The sequence below is a fragment of the Hemitrygon akajei genome, chromosome 14, assembly GCF_048418815.1.
Source record: "Hemitrygon akajei chromosome 14, sHemAka1.3, whole genome shotgun sequence".
In the NCBI taxonomy this organism is placed as follows: domain Eukaryota; kingdom Metazoa; phylum Chordata; class Chondrichthyes; order Myliobatiformes; family Dasyatidae; genus Hemitrygon; species Hemitrygon akajei.
The window spans coordinates 9,617,058-9,633,318 of record NC_133137.1 but is presented as its reverse complement, the minus strand read 5'-3'; the positions used below and the strand labels follow the sequence as shown (position 1 = coordinate 9,633,318).

At 43.3% G+C, this 16,261-nt stretch overlaps 1 protein-coding gene across 4 annotated transcripts in view; it reads left to right on the top strand.

Moving 5' to 3' along the window:
* Nucleotides 1-16,261, top strand: part of nos1 (nitric oxide synthase 1 (neuronal)) — a 95,577-nt gene that overhangs the window by 42,257 nt on the left and 37,059 nt on the right. For all 4 annotated transcript variants that reach the window (XM_073065457.1, XM_073065459.1, XM_073065458.1 and 1 more), the window contains exons 10-14: nucleotides 1,814-1,915; nucleotides 2,000-2,194; nucleotides 5,067-5,152; nucleotides 9,744-9,888; nucleotides 16,068-16,172. In XM_073065457.1, coding sequence (XP_072921558.1) covers nucleotides 1,814-1,915; nucleotides 2,000-2,194; nucleotides 5,067-5,152; nucleotides 9,744-9,888; nucleotides 16,068-16,172 — 633 coding nt within the window. The remainder of the gene's footprint in view (nucleotides 1-1,813; nucleotides 1,916-1,999; nucleotides 2,195-5,066; nucleotides 5,153-9,743; nucleotides 9,889-16,067; nucleotides 16,173-16,261) is intronic.

Here is a 16,261-nt window from a genome sequence, read left to right as displayed (position 1 = left end):
GAAAACCTTAACAGATTCACATTATTGAAATCACAATTTGTTTTGTGATGAAAGCATAATACTCACTTTACTGCTCATGAGGCGTAACTCCTACGGGTAACTTCAGTCACTGCACTAGCCAATCAGTTTGCTTCCCAGATGCTGGGTGGATGAATTGCTACAGATTTTGTAACACTGGAATGAACTTTTATAAAGTAATAATTGATAGAATTGACATGTAAGGGCTTGAAATGGATTTCAGTTGGTGGAGATCCCTACTAGGTACTCTGGTACTGCTGGATATTATCTCTGCATTCCCAAAAGTATTTGTTGAGTTTCTGAACTTGTTGCAGTTGGGCAGGGAGATGTTGGCATTCTGACATGTCCCACTTAAAACAACTCACTTCCTAGCCTTGTGAGTGAACGCATAAACCAAGACTTTTTAATAGCAAATTCATACATGCAGCCCAGCAAACTATTAAAAACTGACCTCTGGCTTAATTCCAAAAAAGAGCTGATGGGCCAGCACACCTCCGAATAAATTATCCATGCCATACAGTTGGGAATATTGTGCTCTAGACTTTTTATTAACTTCAGTTGTGTCAGCCAGTCTCATGAACAGATCTTATTTCTAGGAACTCCCTCGCACTGCTGTCTGTTTTACTACAGCATAATCCAGAAGTGTAATTCTGGACAGGTAATTGTTTCTTTACGTGCGTATATTGCCTCTAAGCATCTGAAGGTGAACTAAATAAATACTTAGTGATTTTTGAGTCAAGAGTGCTCTCATATGTTTGAAAATGATGGCCCAGAATCTGCAGTCGGCTGCAAGATGCCCACAGTCGCTACTCCAAATTGTCAAAAAGTGTCAACTTTAACCTTGGCATCGACGCACTGCCTGCTCTGCAGTAGATACTCCTGCTTTAAATCCACTGATAGGCAACAGAGGGGTCAAAGGGGTGTGGGCTGGGCAGGGGTATGTGGGGTAATGGCGATGGGAGAAGCTTCTGTTGTCAGGGTTGATTCTCTCATCATCATTTACTACCCCTCTCTGGATTCTCCTACAAAGACAATGTCAGAACCAATTTACTACTTCATATTGAATGCCATCTTACCTGAACACTCTTGATCAGCCTCCGTGCAGGTCAATAGTGAAGTTCTTGCAGTGTGGCTAACCTGGGGCAGGTCCCTCCTGAGTACTGTGGTACTGCTGGATATTATCCCTGCATTCCCGAAAGTATCTGTGGAGATTCTGAACTTGTTGCGATTGGGTGGGGAAAATGTTGGCATTGTTGCATGTCTCACTTACGAGGGGTGATTGATAAGTTCGTGGCCTAAGGCAGAAAGAGTTAATTTTAGAAAACCTAGCACATTTATTAACTTCAAACTTTCTGCACTATCACTCAAAGAGTTGAAATGCAGGTGCATGTAATGAGAGCATCCTGGACATCCAGGTGGTCCACAGCAGGGGTGATTGATAAGTTCGTGGCCTAGGGTAGAAGGAGATGAGTTATACAGCTCTCGTTACATGCAATGAACTTATCAATCACCCCTCGTAAAACAACTCTCTTTCTGTCCTAGCGAGTGAACACATAAACCAAGACCTTTTAATAAAATTTTTCATGTTAGTCCGTAGCTTTATCCCCAAAACAATTAATTCTATGATCTATGGGTGTTTCACACAGTTCCCATTTAGTAGAACAAAAAAACTACGATTCCCAAGGATAAAACATAATAAAAAAAATGCATCTGCACTTTAATTTGATACAAGCAGGAAGGGGCTGCTTTACAGAAATTGTTAGTGTTCAAATATTTATATATAATATTCCCACAGGAAGTAGCAAAGCGAATGGGACTTAACACTGGAAATGTATCGTCTCTTTGGAAGGACCAAGCATTAGTTGAAATAAATATTGCAGTCCTACACAGTTTTCAGGTACATAGAAGCTTCATTAAAGGATTTGTTTTTTACAAATCGGTAATTGCAGAGATTTAAGACTCATTGGAAGTTTTTATTTAGTCTGACAAAGTGACAATTGTGGACCATCATTCTGCATCGGAATCATTCATGAAACACATGGAAAATGAATACCGATACCGAGGGGGGTGTCCCGCAGACTGGGTGTGGATAGTCCCCCCAATGTCAGGAAGCATTACACCTGTCTTCCATCAGGAGATGCTGAACTATCACCTGAGCCCATCATTTGAATATCAGGTGAGCTGTCGGAACAATACCTTTATTTTAATTTTAGTTTCTCTTGGTCATTGGGGTTCCGAATTAAAAATTTAAATTTGTATGTGTCCATGTGGAACCTGAAAGCCAGTTGTATTTCTGTCATTGCAACAGTAAAACCCTTCATGTAGAAGAAAACTATTGTCAAAGTAAATGCAGCGGCCTACTTCTCAGAGGGAACACTGGAACTGAATTGAAAATTTATTGCAACAGCATTGAGGAGTCTCCCAGTAGCAAGTTATTCAGGGTATAAGAGTAGTGTAGATCTGGTGACAAGAAAATGCTGCCTTGAGAGTATCAAATGAAAGAGTTAGTGAATAAAGTTCAGGAGGAAAAGGGTTATGTGGCAATATCTGGTTGACAAGCTATTTGGACTATGGTTTAAAATGGAAAGCTTAGAATGGAGCTGAGAAATGAATTCAAAAGAATCAAGCTGGAACTTGAAAATAGACTGCAGCACAATGTAATAGAGAAAATAATTCTAACATTCTATCTTGATTTCTCATCTGACAATGAGGATAGTCTGGTTGTAGTAGTAGTAAAAGTTGAATTTCCCCATGGGGATGAATAAAGTATCTATCTATCTATCTATTCCATCTGGATAGCCTCCAACCTGATGGCACAAATATTGATTTCGCTAATTTCTGGTAATTTCTCCCCCTTCCCTCTTTTTCCATTCCCCATTCTGACTCCCTTCTTCTCCTCGCCTGTCCATCACCTCCCTCTGGTGGCCCTCCCCTTTCCCTTTCTCCCATGGTCCACTCTGTCCCCTGTCAAGTTCAGCACTTTATATCTTCCATCATCACCTCCCAGCTTCTCACTTCATCCACCGACCCACCCAGACAACATTCCCCTCACTTTTTTTACACCTATCACCTGATGCTCATTCCTCTCCTCCACTTTCTTATTCTGGCTTCTTCCCCCTTTCATTCCAGTCCTGATGAAGAGTCTCGGCCCCAAAACATTGACTGGTTATTCCTCTCCATAGATGCAGCCAGACCTGCTGAGTTCCTGCAGCATTCTGTGCTTGTTGCACAATGCAAATGTCTTCTTTTTGCATAGAATTGTGTGGGAGTAGTAGGAGGGTGGATTCAGCTGATTCAGGACCTAAAGGGTGATGTATGTACTTAGAGAAAGTTGAACACAGGCTTACTTTGGATCTGTACTTCCCAAGGGTGCTGCTGAAGTTTTAATAGAAGTAGAAGTAACAGAGATAATGAAGAGAGAGAACTGACAAGTCGAAGTGGATAAGAATCTTTGCACAGATGAAGTTCTTTCTGGAATAAAGAAAGAAATGGGAATGGAAATTATAGGTGCACTGAGCATAGCTACATCACCCATAATGCAGAATATCATCCCTCTCTCTATCTATGTTCCACAAGCACTCACTATTCTCTCTCCCCCTTCAAAATATCTATTACCCACTTGGAGATGATTTTGATCTCAGTGCCAGGGAAGCAAAGTGCCTTGTTTGCAGCCAATGAAACAGAGTCTACTCCTTTCGGAGATGAATTGCCTATCACTGTACACTCAGTGGACACTTTAAGTAGTCGCTCAGTGTATTTTTGTTTGTCCCTTCTTGCTGTAGCACATCCACTTCAAAGTTCGTGCATTCAGAGATGCTCTTCTGCACACCACCGTTGTAACTCATGGTTATTTGAGTTTCCTGTCAGCTTGAACCAGTCTGGCCATTCTCTTCTCTCATTAACAAGGTGTTTTCACCCACAGAACTGCCACTCATCGGATGCTTTTTTGTTTTCTGCACCATTCCCTGTAAATTCTTGAGACTGGTGTCTGTGAAAATCCTAGGAGATCAACAGTTTCTGAGATATTCAAGTCACCCCATCTGGCACCAGCAATCATTCCACAGTCAAAGTCACTTAGATCACATTTATTCCCCGTTCTGATGTTTGGTCAGAACAACAACTGAACCTCTTGACCATGCCTGCATGCTTCCATGCGTTGAGTTGCTGCCACATGATTGGCTGATTAGATATTTGCGTTAATGAGCAGGTGTGCAAGTGTACCTAATAAAGTGGCCACTGAATGTAGCTCCAGCAGTTTTTTTCCCTCCACTTCCATACAGCTGAGCTACTCATGCTTGTTCCTGCTTGCCCTTCCATTACCCCCACACCCAACAGCCACCAAGTAGGATTAAGGAAGACCCTAAGGAACAAGAGGGTGACTAGAGTAAGGATAGGAACAATCAGGGGTAAAAAAGGAAACATATGCCTGCAGTTGGAGGACCTTGAGGAATGTGAGGGCAGTGTAGGGCAAGCAAATGTGCTGGAACATGTCAAACTTAAGGAAGAGGATGTGCTGGAACTTTTTAACACCATTAGAATAGATGAGACCCAGATGGGTTTCCACCAGGTTACACCAGGTTTCTACGGAAAGCAAGTGACGAGGTTGCTTTGCCTTTGGTGACGACTTTTTTGTTCTCACTGCCCACAAGAGTAGTGCCTGAAGATTGGAGGGATGTTTCCCCAGGTTAAAATGTCCATAACTAGAAGTCACAGAGTCTCCCTAAGGATAATTCAATCATGCTGAAACTCTAGAGAACTTTCTTCACTCATAGTGTGGTGTATCTGTAGACATGTTTACCCTGGAGGATTGTTGTTGGTGTCACTCTGATTGTATTTGAAATAGAATTCAATAGATTTCTTAAAAGAATCAATCTGAAAACTGCTACGGTGGAATATTTGCCATGTTCAGTGGTAGAGGAGGCACAAGGAGCCGAATGGCCGACTCCTGCTTCTACTTGGTCTGTTTTTACGTTCTTTCTATAACATACCTTGCTGCATCACGGCATGTTGGGAAGTTAACTGTGGCCTTCGTTTCTTTTCTTGTACAGTTAGACGCTTGGTTCACTCATGTGTGGAAAGCAGCCAATGGAACTCCCACCAAAAAGAGAGCTATTGGATTCAAGAAGCTGGCAAAGTAAGGGTTTTTCACACTCAGCAAGTTTATAAAAGCAAAGTACATCAAGAAGCCACATTGCTCAATATTTTCATTTAGATTTAACAGATAAACCTTGGTGATGTGCTGCTTACTTACGATGATCTCAAATGTAATTTTAGCTAGTCCAGACAGTCTCTTTGACCTGAAATGTTAATTCTGTTTCTCTTTCCACAGTTGCTGCCTGAATTGCTGAGTGTTTCAAACACTTTCTGTTTTTGCATTGGATTTGATCACCTGCAGTTTGTTTTTTATTTTGATAATTTGACTTGGTTTGTTTTGTCACTGTTCCTTTGAATCCAATGAGAGGCACGTCAAACACAAACAGGCAACAGGCAGAAATTTGACCTTAGCTAAGATTTCTAGTGATGCTAGTTTTGTTAGCCACATGAAGAGAAGAAAGAATCGATCATGCAGTACGACTGATAATTCCATGTTAAGTATGAGCTGCAGGTTTTCAAAATCCAAGAAATCTAAGTAACCATTTCTTAGTTGTAGAAAGAGCTTTCCTGGAAAAAAAATGGAAAGGAAGCAGTTTTATTGGAACTTCCTAGAGAGAGAAAGGAAATTGATTTGAAAGTTACAAGGGTGATTTGTCTTCTGCTTTGATGGTAATTGAATTATTATTCAGCTGTTTACAAAGTATGGCTTAAGAGTTTCTTTGTTGATCTTTCCATTGTGTTCCCACTTGAGGAATTAGGTGTAAATATCTGAGCTGTCTTTCGATGAATAAATCTGATTCAATATTTTAAATACAAAACCAGCTTTGACAGCTTGTTCAGTGTCAGCATGACCCAGTAGTTTCTCTTGGTGCATTAGAAATCTTGCTTTGATCCTAAGGCCAAAACAGGCTTAATTTAAGATAGAAATGCAAAGAGCACATGAGTGGGATCTATGTTCTGAAAGCCAATATAAGAAGATATTAAGAAGATTCAAAGGTGATATTAGAATACTGTTACTGATTCAGCAACAACAAATATATAAGTAAGGCAGGGGTTTTTATAACAAATAAAGCATTTATTAAACACTGAAAAACGAACTCCCAAAAGTAAACAAACCGCTAACGTAACCAGAAATCAGCTGCTGTGCGGCAGCTTAAACAGTTCTTAAAGCAATAAAGCTTAAACAGTTCTTAAAACTATGTTGCAAAAACAGTTCTTCAAAGTAGTACTGCAAAAGTTCAAAATGCTTACAGTCCATTAAAGGAGAGACTTTTTAGATGATTTAAATTCTCTTTCATGTTGTGTTGTTGCGGTTCCCAGTCGAACTGTACTTTTCCTGGAGAATTTACGAAGGTGAAAATGAAACGGCTTAAAGGCACTGACCTTTCCTTTACAAAACTGTGCCCAATCCTTTCTGCTATATTTCGCAGGGATTAGCATGGGGACAGCCAACGAATTCCTTCCGAATGAGGATCAAACAAGGTCGAACCTGTTTCACCATTGAAATCGACTTTCCTCGACCTTTTAGCTCCCGAACTCCGATCCTCACTCTCCACTGATTTTTAACTGGCAGTATTATAAAGAAACTGCCAGCAATGACCTTTTAAACTTTAGGCATTAAATAAAACTCCACCTTTCAACCAAACTGCGTGATAATATTGGACCACGCAGTGGCATGGAGTCAAAATGGCAAATCCAGCCACGAACTGCCCCTCCTCACAGGGAGGGGTCTTCCTTTTATACCCTGTAAAAAAAACCTGTCACATGATCTCTACTGGTGGGAAAATGACATCACTCCACCATCACAAGACCACTACCTTAAGTCCAGTATAGCATCAACACCACTGTCACGTGACAAGTACAAAATACCCACGGGTACGTAACAATACTTAAAAATACACTAGTATGTATATCCTTTACATGGGATTGTTAAGAACTAATATCCTTTATTTAATGTAACCAGTGATTTTTGGGTTTTTTCATACACACTATTTCTTCAAGTCCAATGTTCTGAGTTTGTCTTCACCAAAAACGACAGCAGCAACATTTAAGAAGACTGGAATTCACTTCCAATCATATCGGTCTCCCTGCTTCAACGCATGGCCGATTCCTGTTGCGCAGAGCTCGGTGTGCTCTCCTTTCAGCTGTGCTTCCATCCTGACCTCACTTTCAGGTCCCCTTCTTCAGGTCTGCCAGAGCCCCGCTTTCCCTTCTCCCTTTCAGATCTCCCTGAGGGTCGCTTTCCCTTCTCCCTTTTGGGTCTCCCTGAGGGTCGCTTTCCCTTCTCCCTTTCTGATCTCCCTGAGCCCCGCTTTTCCCTTCTCCCTTTCGGGTCTCCCTGAGCCCTGCTTTCCCTTCTCCCTTTCGGGTCTGCCTGAGCCCCGCTTTCCCTTCTCCCTTTCGGGTCTCCCTGAGCCCCGTTTTCCCTTCTCCCTTTCTGATCTCCCTGAGCCCCGTTTTCCCTTCTCCCTTTCTGATCTCCCTGAGCCCCGTTTTCCCTTCTCCCTTTCGGGTCTCCCTGAGGGTCGCTTTCCCTTCTCCCTTTCGGGTCTCCCTGAGCCCCGCTTTCCCTTCTCCCTTTCGGGTCTCCCTGAGCCCTGCTTTCCCTTCTCCCTTTCGGGTCTCCCTGAGCCCCGTTTTCCCTTCTCCCTTTCTGATCTCCCTGAGCCCCGTTTTCCCTTCTCCCTTTCTGATCTCCCTGAGCCCCGTTTTCCATTCTCCCTTTCTGATCTCCCTGAGCCCCGCTTTCACTTCTCCCTTTCGGGTCTCCCTGAGGGTCGCTTTCCCTTCTCCCTTTCGGGTCTCCCTGAGCCCCGCTTTCCCTTCTCCCTTTTGGGTCTGCCTGTGCTCCACCCTGTGCTTTCCTCTTTATGTGCTTGAGCTCCACCTTGCTGCATCTATACTCAGTTTGCCAGATCTCACCAGGGTCATTGTGCTGCCTCTGCCTTTCTTCCTGCCGTCTGCAACCTCTGTGCCCTCGTTGTTCCCCCACACTTCATCTGCCTCTTCAGCTGTTCGTGTTTCACTCAAGCTGGTGCACTGGCTCATCACCTTTCACATTGCTCGACCCGCTCCCTGTTTCACTGATCCCTGGTGCACATTCATTGCTTTGTTACCCATTCACTCCATCCATTCCATGTCCTTGGCTCACCCTACCTGTCCGCTCGGACATCATCCTTTCAGGTCCACATCTATCATGACCTCTCCCTTCAGGTCACGACTTGTTCTGCCTCCCCTTCAAATCCGTTTGAGCCCCATCCCCCCTTCAAATCCGTTTGAGCCCCACCCCCCCTTCATACTTCACCCTAACATTTCCCTTGCTTGTCTGCCTGTGCTCTGCATTGCCGGGCCCGCACATGGTTTGCCAGATGTCCCATCGTGCAAACCACAGAAAATCATGCTGTTGCTGCATTTCTTCCTGCTGTCCGCTACCTCTGAGCCCTCATAGATCCTCCTCATTTCACTTTGCCTTTTCAGCTTTCCAATGCTTCATTCAATCTGGTGTGCTGGCTCGATGCTCCGCGCATCATTGAATTACCTGACACGTTCCCAATCACAGCTCCCTCCCTACTTCAACTGCTGCCAACTCTTCTTGCCTATTCTTTGCTTTGTCGTCTATTTGCTCCATCCAACCCTTCTCCTAGTTCATCCTACACGGACAGCTCGGACGTCACCCTTTCAGGTCCGCAGCCATTGTGACCTTAGAAATGAATCCAGCTTCGAGAACATGGTAAATGGGTCCCATAATTGAGGTCAGCAAATAATCTGAAAGCATGAGTTACCATCTACAATTAAAGAGAGAATTTAACTTCAAGTCAAATAATAAAGCTGAGATAAAATATTGCATCATTGCATCAATAATGTTGGCCATAAAACTTCCAGCTTGAATAGTGTTTCCTTTGGTTTATTCACTTCCTTCAAAGAAGAAAGCTTGGCTACTCTTAATCAGGTCTTCATGTGACTTCTGGCTCACCAGTGTTTGATCTCTTAACTAATCTCTGAAATAGTGAGGACACCATCCAGAGGCAAATTATAGTTTATGGTATAATGATATAAATTTATTATATAAATGTCAATTTAGTTAACTGCGTTCACATGCTGAGTTCGTTTGTTCATTATGTGCCGTGTCATATGACATGGGTGATTGTGGTCTTTCCGTGACCATGATTGTTCTTGGCAAATTTTTCTACAAAAGTGATTTGACATTGCCTCCTTCTGGGCAGAGTCTTTACGAAATGAGAGACCCCTGCCATTATTAAAACACTTCAGAGATTGTCTGCCTGGCATCCGTGGTCGCCTAACCAGGACTTGTGATATGCACCAGCTGCTCGCACGGCTACACGTGGCCTTGATCGGGAGGTTAAGCAGGTGCTACACTTTGTGCGAGGGTGGCCTGCAGGCTAGCAGTGGGAGGGAGAGCTTTATGCCTCTTTTGGTGGGGATGTATCTCTAGTCTGCCACCTAATCCCAAGAGTGAATAAATGAAAATATACTTGCCACACAAAGCCAGGCAAGGAGAGGATCCAGGTCTGAATCCAGAGGCAGGTACCAGCTGGTGAGATACTCCTTCAAAATGGACATCATTAACTGAATCGTGAACTCAGACTGTTCTTTCATTTACATTTGAAAAGGGCTGTGAAGTTCTCCACCAAGCTGATGGGACAAGCAATGGCCAAACGAGTAAAAGCCACCATTTTATATGCTACCGAAACTGGAAAGTCCCAAGTCTATGCAAAAACACTGTGTGAAATTTTCAAACATGCATTTGATGCAAAGGTAAGGAATGAATTTATTTTACCGGAACTTGTTTAAGTTATTTCACAAATCACTGTCTACAGTAATACTTTGTCTTGCACAATGGATAAGATTGTCCTGGAATGACATTCAAATTCACCAAGACCAGTCAATACCAAATTCTCTAATTTTCCTTCATCAAAATAATTCAGTGGAATAGAATTCCTTCATTGGGCTCGGTTTTGACCCGGTCTGTTTTCTGCTATTGTCACAATTGGTCACAGCAAAGCTCTTTGCAAATATGACATGGGAGAATTGGGGGGAAATATTTCACACGGAGTGCTATAGTTAAATGTGACTAAAGTAACTAAGTGCAATGGTCAACATTGCCAGATGGGTCAGCCCGAAACCTCGACTGTACTCTTTTTTTTGTAGATGCTGCCTGTTCTTCTGAATCCCGTCAACATTTTGAATGTGTTGCTTGGATTTCCAGCATCTGCAGATTTTCTCTTGTTTATAATCCCTCTCCACCACACTCTCTTGCTTTCTCCCCATAACCTTTGATGCCCTGACTAACCAAGAATCTATCAAACTCTGCTTCAAATGTACTGAATGATTTGGCCTCCACAGCCATCTGCGGCAATGAATTTCATGGATTCATAATACTCTGGCTAAAGAAATTCCTTTTCATCTCTGTTCTAAATGGACATCCTTCTATTTGAATTTGTGCCCTCTGGTCCTGGATTCACCCAATAAAGGAAACATCCACTCTGTCTAGGCCTATTCAATAGGCTTCAATGAGATGCCACTCAGTCTTCTAAACCTCAGTGAGTTACAGGCCCAGAGCCATGAAACACTCCTCGCATGTTAGTGCTTTCATTCCCAAAATCATTCTCATGAACCTCCTCTGGATCCTCTCCAATGCCAGCACACTTTTTCTTAGATAAGGGGCCAAAAGTGCTCATAATTTTCCAAGTGTGGTCTGAGTAATGAACATACACTTCCCTACACTATATTCCATCTGCCAATTCTTTGCCCATTCGCCCAATCTGTCCAAGTCCTTCTCCGGATTCTTCAACGCTACCTGCCCCTCCACCTATCTTTGTATCATCTGTAAACTTGGCTACAAAGCCATCAAAACCATATCCAAATCGTTGACATACAACATGAAAAGAAGCGGTCCCAATATAACCACTGTGAAATCATCACTGGCAGCCAAATAGAAAAGGTCCTCTTTATTTCAACTCTTTGCCTCCTGCCAATCAGCCAGCCTTGGTATCTTTCCCGAAATACCATAGGCTCTTACCTTGTCAAACAGCCTCATGGCACCTTGTCAAAAGCTTTCTGAAAATCCAAGTAAACAACATCCACTGACTTTCTTTTGTTGATCTTGCCTGACTTGTCATGCAATATTTCCTCGAAAGAAACCATGCTGACTTTGGCCTGCTTTATCCTGACCAAAGCACTCCAAAACCTCATCCTCAATAATAATATCCAAAATCTTCCCAACCACTGAAGTCAAGCTAACGGACCTATAATTTCCTTTCTTCTGCCTCCTTCCCTTCTTAGAGAGTGGAGTGACATTTGCAATTTTCCAGTTCTGGAACCATTCTAGAATGCCTCCTCAAGCTACCTCTTTCAGAATCCTGGGGTGCAGTCCATCTGATCCCAGTGACTTATCTATGTTAAAACCTTTCAGCTTCCTTAGTAATAGCAATTACACTCACCTCTGCCCCTTGACACTCTCAAACATATGGCATACCGCAGGTGTCTTCCACAGTGAAGATGATGCAAAATACTTATTAAGTTCTTCTGCCATTTCTTCGTCCCCCATTACTACCTCTCCAGTGTCATTTCCCAGTGGCCCGAAATCCCCTCATGCCTCTCTTTTAATCTTTATATATCTGAAAAAACTTTTGATATCCTCTTTGATATTTTTGGCTAGCTTACTTTCATATTTCATCTTTACTCTCCTTATATATATTTACTCTCCTTATATATTTTTAATTGCCTTCTATTGATGTTTAAACACTTCCCAATCCACTAGCTTCCCACAAATTTCTGCTTCATTGTATACCTTCTCTTTCACTTTTATGGTTGTCAGCCATGAATGCCTCATCCTCCCTTTAGAGTACTACTTCATCGTTGGGATGTATCTATCCTATGCCTTCTAAGTTACCCCCAGAGACTCCTGCCATTGCTGCACTGCTGTCGTCCCTGCTATTGACTCCTTCCAATCAACTTTAGCCAGCTTCTGTCCCTTGCCCCTGTAATTCCCTTTTCTCCACTGTAATACTGATACACCTGACTTTATCTTCTCCCTCTCAAACTGCAGGGTGAGTCCTATCATGTTATGATCACTGCCTCCCAAGTACTCCTTTACCTTAAGCTAGCTAATCAAATCTGGTTCATTACACAGCGCTCAATCCAAAATTACCTTTTCCTTGGTGGGCTCAACCACAAGCTGCTCTAAAAAGCCATCTTGTAGGTATTCTACAAATTCCCTCTCTCGGGATTGAGCACTGGCCTGATTTTCCCAATCTACCTGCATATTGAAATCCCCTATGACTATTGTAACTTTCCCCTTATTTCACACCTTTTCTATTTCCTGTTGAACATTATATCCCACATTCTGGCTACTGTTTGGGGGCCTGTATAAACTCGCATCAGGGTATTTTTACCCTTGCAATTTCCTAACTCTACCCTTCTGATGGGTTTGCACCTTCTGATGCTATGCCACCTCTTTCTAACAACTTGATTTCATTTTTTTTAAACCAACAGAACCACCCTACCTCCTCTGCCTACCTACCTGCCCTTTCGATACAAGGTGCATCCTTGGATGCTAAGCTCCCAACAATGATTTTCTTTCAGCCACATCTCAGTGATGCCCACAATCCTTAACTGTGCAACAAGTTTATCTACCTTATTCATATACTGTGTGCATTCAAATATAACACTTTCAGTCCTGTATTCATCCCCCTTTTTGGTTTCACTCCCATGTTACACTTCACCTCATCCCACTGACTGCAATTTGCCCTATCATCTTCCTCATCACCCTGACCATCCTCACAGTCTCACCGCACTCTGCCCATCCTCAGCCTGATCGCCCTGCCAACTTCATTCAAATCCTCCCCAGCAGCTCCAGCAAACCTATCCACAAGGATATTGGACCCCCTCGGGTTCAGGTACAACACATGCCTTGTACAGGTCATACCTTCCCCAGAAGAGATCCCAATGATCCAGAATTCTGAAACCCTGCCTGCTGTACCACTTCCTCAGCCACTCATTCATCTGTACCATCATGCTATTCCTGCCCAGAATAGCATGTGGCACTGGGAGTAATTCAGAGATTACTACCTTGGATGGACCTATTCTTCAGCCTCTTCCCTAATTCCCTATACTCACAGTGTAGAACCTCATTACCCTTTCTATCTATGTCATCGGTGCCAACATGCACCACAACCTCTGGCTTGTCACTCTCCCTCTTGGGAATCTTCTGCAGCTGCTCTGAGACCTCCTGGACCCCAGCCCCTGGGAGGCAACACACCATCCTGGCTTCTCTTTCACGGCCACAGAATCCACTGCCTGTCCCCCTAACTATCGAGTTTCCTGTCATTAGGCTCTGCCTGACTTTGACCTTCCCTGCTGAGCTTCAGAGCCGGCCACAGTGCCACTGGCCTGTTTGCTGCTGTGCCCTGATAGGTCATTTCTGCGCCCCCCCCCCCACCCCACCAGCAGTATCCAAAAGGGTGTTCTTGTTGCTGAGCAGAATGTCCACAGGAAAACTCTACATCGACTGGTTGTTCCACTTACTTCTCCTGCTGGCCACCCATCTACTATCTGAAGCCTGCACTCTTGGGTGCGACCACCTCAGTAAAAGACTCATCTGTGAAGTTTTTGGATTATCCTGTACACTTCCAACTCCAGCTCCAGTTCCTTGCCCTTGTCAGCCGGCAGCTGAAGTTGGGTGCGCATCCTGTAGATGTAGTCATCAGGGAGACTGTTAGGTACATTGAAATCCCACAACTCACAGGAGAGGCATTCCACTGCCTGGCCTACCAACCTGTCTACACTTATTATGCATCTAACTTTTAAAATATAAGTTCTAGCCTGTGCCTGTTCTCGCCCAAGCCTGTTGACCCAAAACCTGACCACTCTAATACTATCCATTCATTGCTTCACTCAAACTCCAATTCTTTTTATTGACTCTTGCTAATTAACCCTAGTTACTATTAACCCAACCAATCTCCCGCTCCACAGAAAGACCTGACAGGCCCCATTTGCTTTTTAATACTGGCGCATAAAGTATACTAGAAACTGTCTCCAACTCACTCCACAATCTCCCACTCCGCAGACAATATACTTAAAGATTTAAAGAGAGATTTGCTTTATTTGTCACATGTATATCAAAACATCAAAATGTACAGTAAGATACGTCGTTTGCATCAAATCAAATCAGTGGAGATTGTGCTAGGCAGCCTGCAAGTTTTGCCAGCTTCTGGGTCACAACTTATTAACCCTAACTTTATGACTTTGGAACATGGAAGAAAACTGGAGCTCCCAGAGGAAACTCACATGGTCACGGGGAAAATGTACAAACTCCTTGCAGGCAATGGCAGGAATCGAACCCAAATCTTATAGCTGACCCTGTAAATGTTGCACTAACCGCTACACTACCATGCTGCCCTGATTGAATCCTATGTAATCAAAACATTACAGAAGGCTTATAGCCAATTAATTACCTTTGTAGTTACAACTATGATACATGAAACAGGACACCTAATTTTTGCACAGCATGCTCCCACAAAGAGCAATGTATCAATGATGAGAAGTTATGACTTTGCTTTCATGAAGTCGACTAGGAATAAAAGTTGGCCTGGACACAGGAGAAATCCCCTCGAGCTCTTCGAAAAAGAGTGACATGAGATCATGATGTCTGCTTTGGAGTGTAGATGGAATCTGAGTTTAGAAGTGTTTGAAACATTAGAGAACCATCAGTACTTGAAGAAGTTTTGGATACAAAGCCTTACAGTGGAACTCATACTGACAACCTGAGAAACTGCACCATGGAAGCACATAAATGAGATCCCATTGACAAACACCAATATTATTAAATAGTTCCTGCTAGTTAAATTCATTTTAGTATGCTTAACATCTGTTGCCTTTTATAAATAAGGAACGGATTTGTATTTCTACTGATTAAAAAAGAATTAATGAGAATTATAGTCCATTGAATTACAAAGAATCAATATCAGAATCAGAATCAGAATCAGACTTTAATCGCCAAGTACCTATGCACATACACGGAATTTACTTCCGGCAGATGTTGTCTCTCTGCTCATAACAATAATAATGATAAATATAAATGAAAATATAGATTATACATACAGGTAGTGCAATCCAAGTAATAGTTCGCCGACAGTTAACCGGCAGTTAACTGTTCAGCAAAGTGACCGCAGTAGGGAAAAAACTTCTCCAGTGCCTATTAGTCTTAGTCTGGAGGGATCTGAAGCGCCTACCAGACGGAAGCAGATCAAACAGTCCGTGCGTAGGATGGGAGGAGTCCTTTATGATGTTCCCCGCCCTCTTCTTCAACCTGGAAGAGTACAGGTCCACAATAGAGGGCAGGGAGGCTCCAATGATGCGCTCGGCAGTCCTCACTGTGCGCTGTAGTCTGGTTCTATCCTGCTTGGTGGCGGCTCCAAACCACACAATGATGGAGGTGCACAGGACAGACTCAATGACTGCAGTGTAGAACTGCAGCAGCAATTCCTGAGGCAGACCGTATTTCCTCAAGAGCCGCAGGAAATACTTCCGCTGCTGGGCCGCCTTCAGGATGGAGCTGATGTTCTGCTCCCACTTCAGATCCTGAGAGATGGTGGTTCCCAGGAACCTGAAGTTCTCCACGGTGGACACAGGGCTGCTGAGGACTGTGAGGGGAGACATAGCGGAGGGATGTCTCCTGAAATCCACTATCATCTCCTTTGTCTTGAGCGTGTTCAGCTCCAGATTGTTCCGACTGCACCAGAGCGCCAGTTGGTCCACCTGCTGTCGATATGCAGACTCATCACTATTCTGGATGAGTCCGATGACGGTAGTATCATCTGCAAACTTCAAAAGCTTCACATAGGGGTTGGAGGAGGTGCAGTCATTGGTGTAGAGGGAGAACAGCAGTTATGGAGTTGAAGTTCTGTAAATGACTATATGTGTTTCTTCTGTAGGTCATATCCATGGATGACTATGATATTGTTCACCTGGAACATGAAGCACTGGTGCTGGTGGTCACAAGCACTTTTGGCAATGGCGACCCACCTGAGAATGGAGAAGTATGAAAGTCACTGAGTGAAAATAAATGGCATTTTTCCAAACTTAAAACAGAATTTAAAATGATCCGATTTCATAATCGGATTATTAT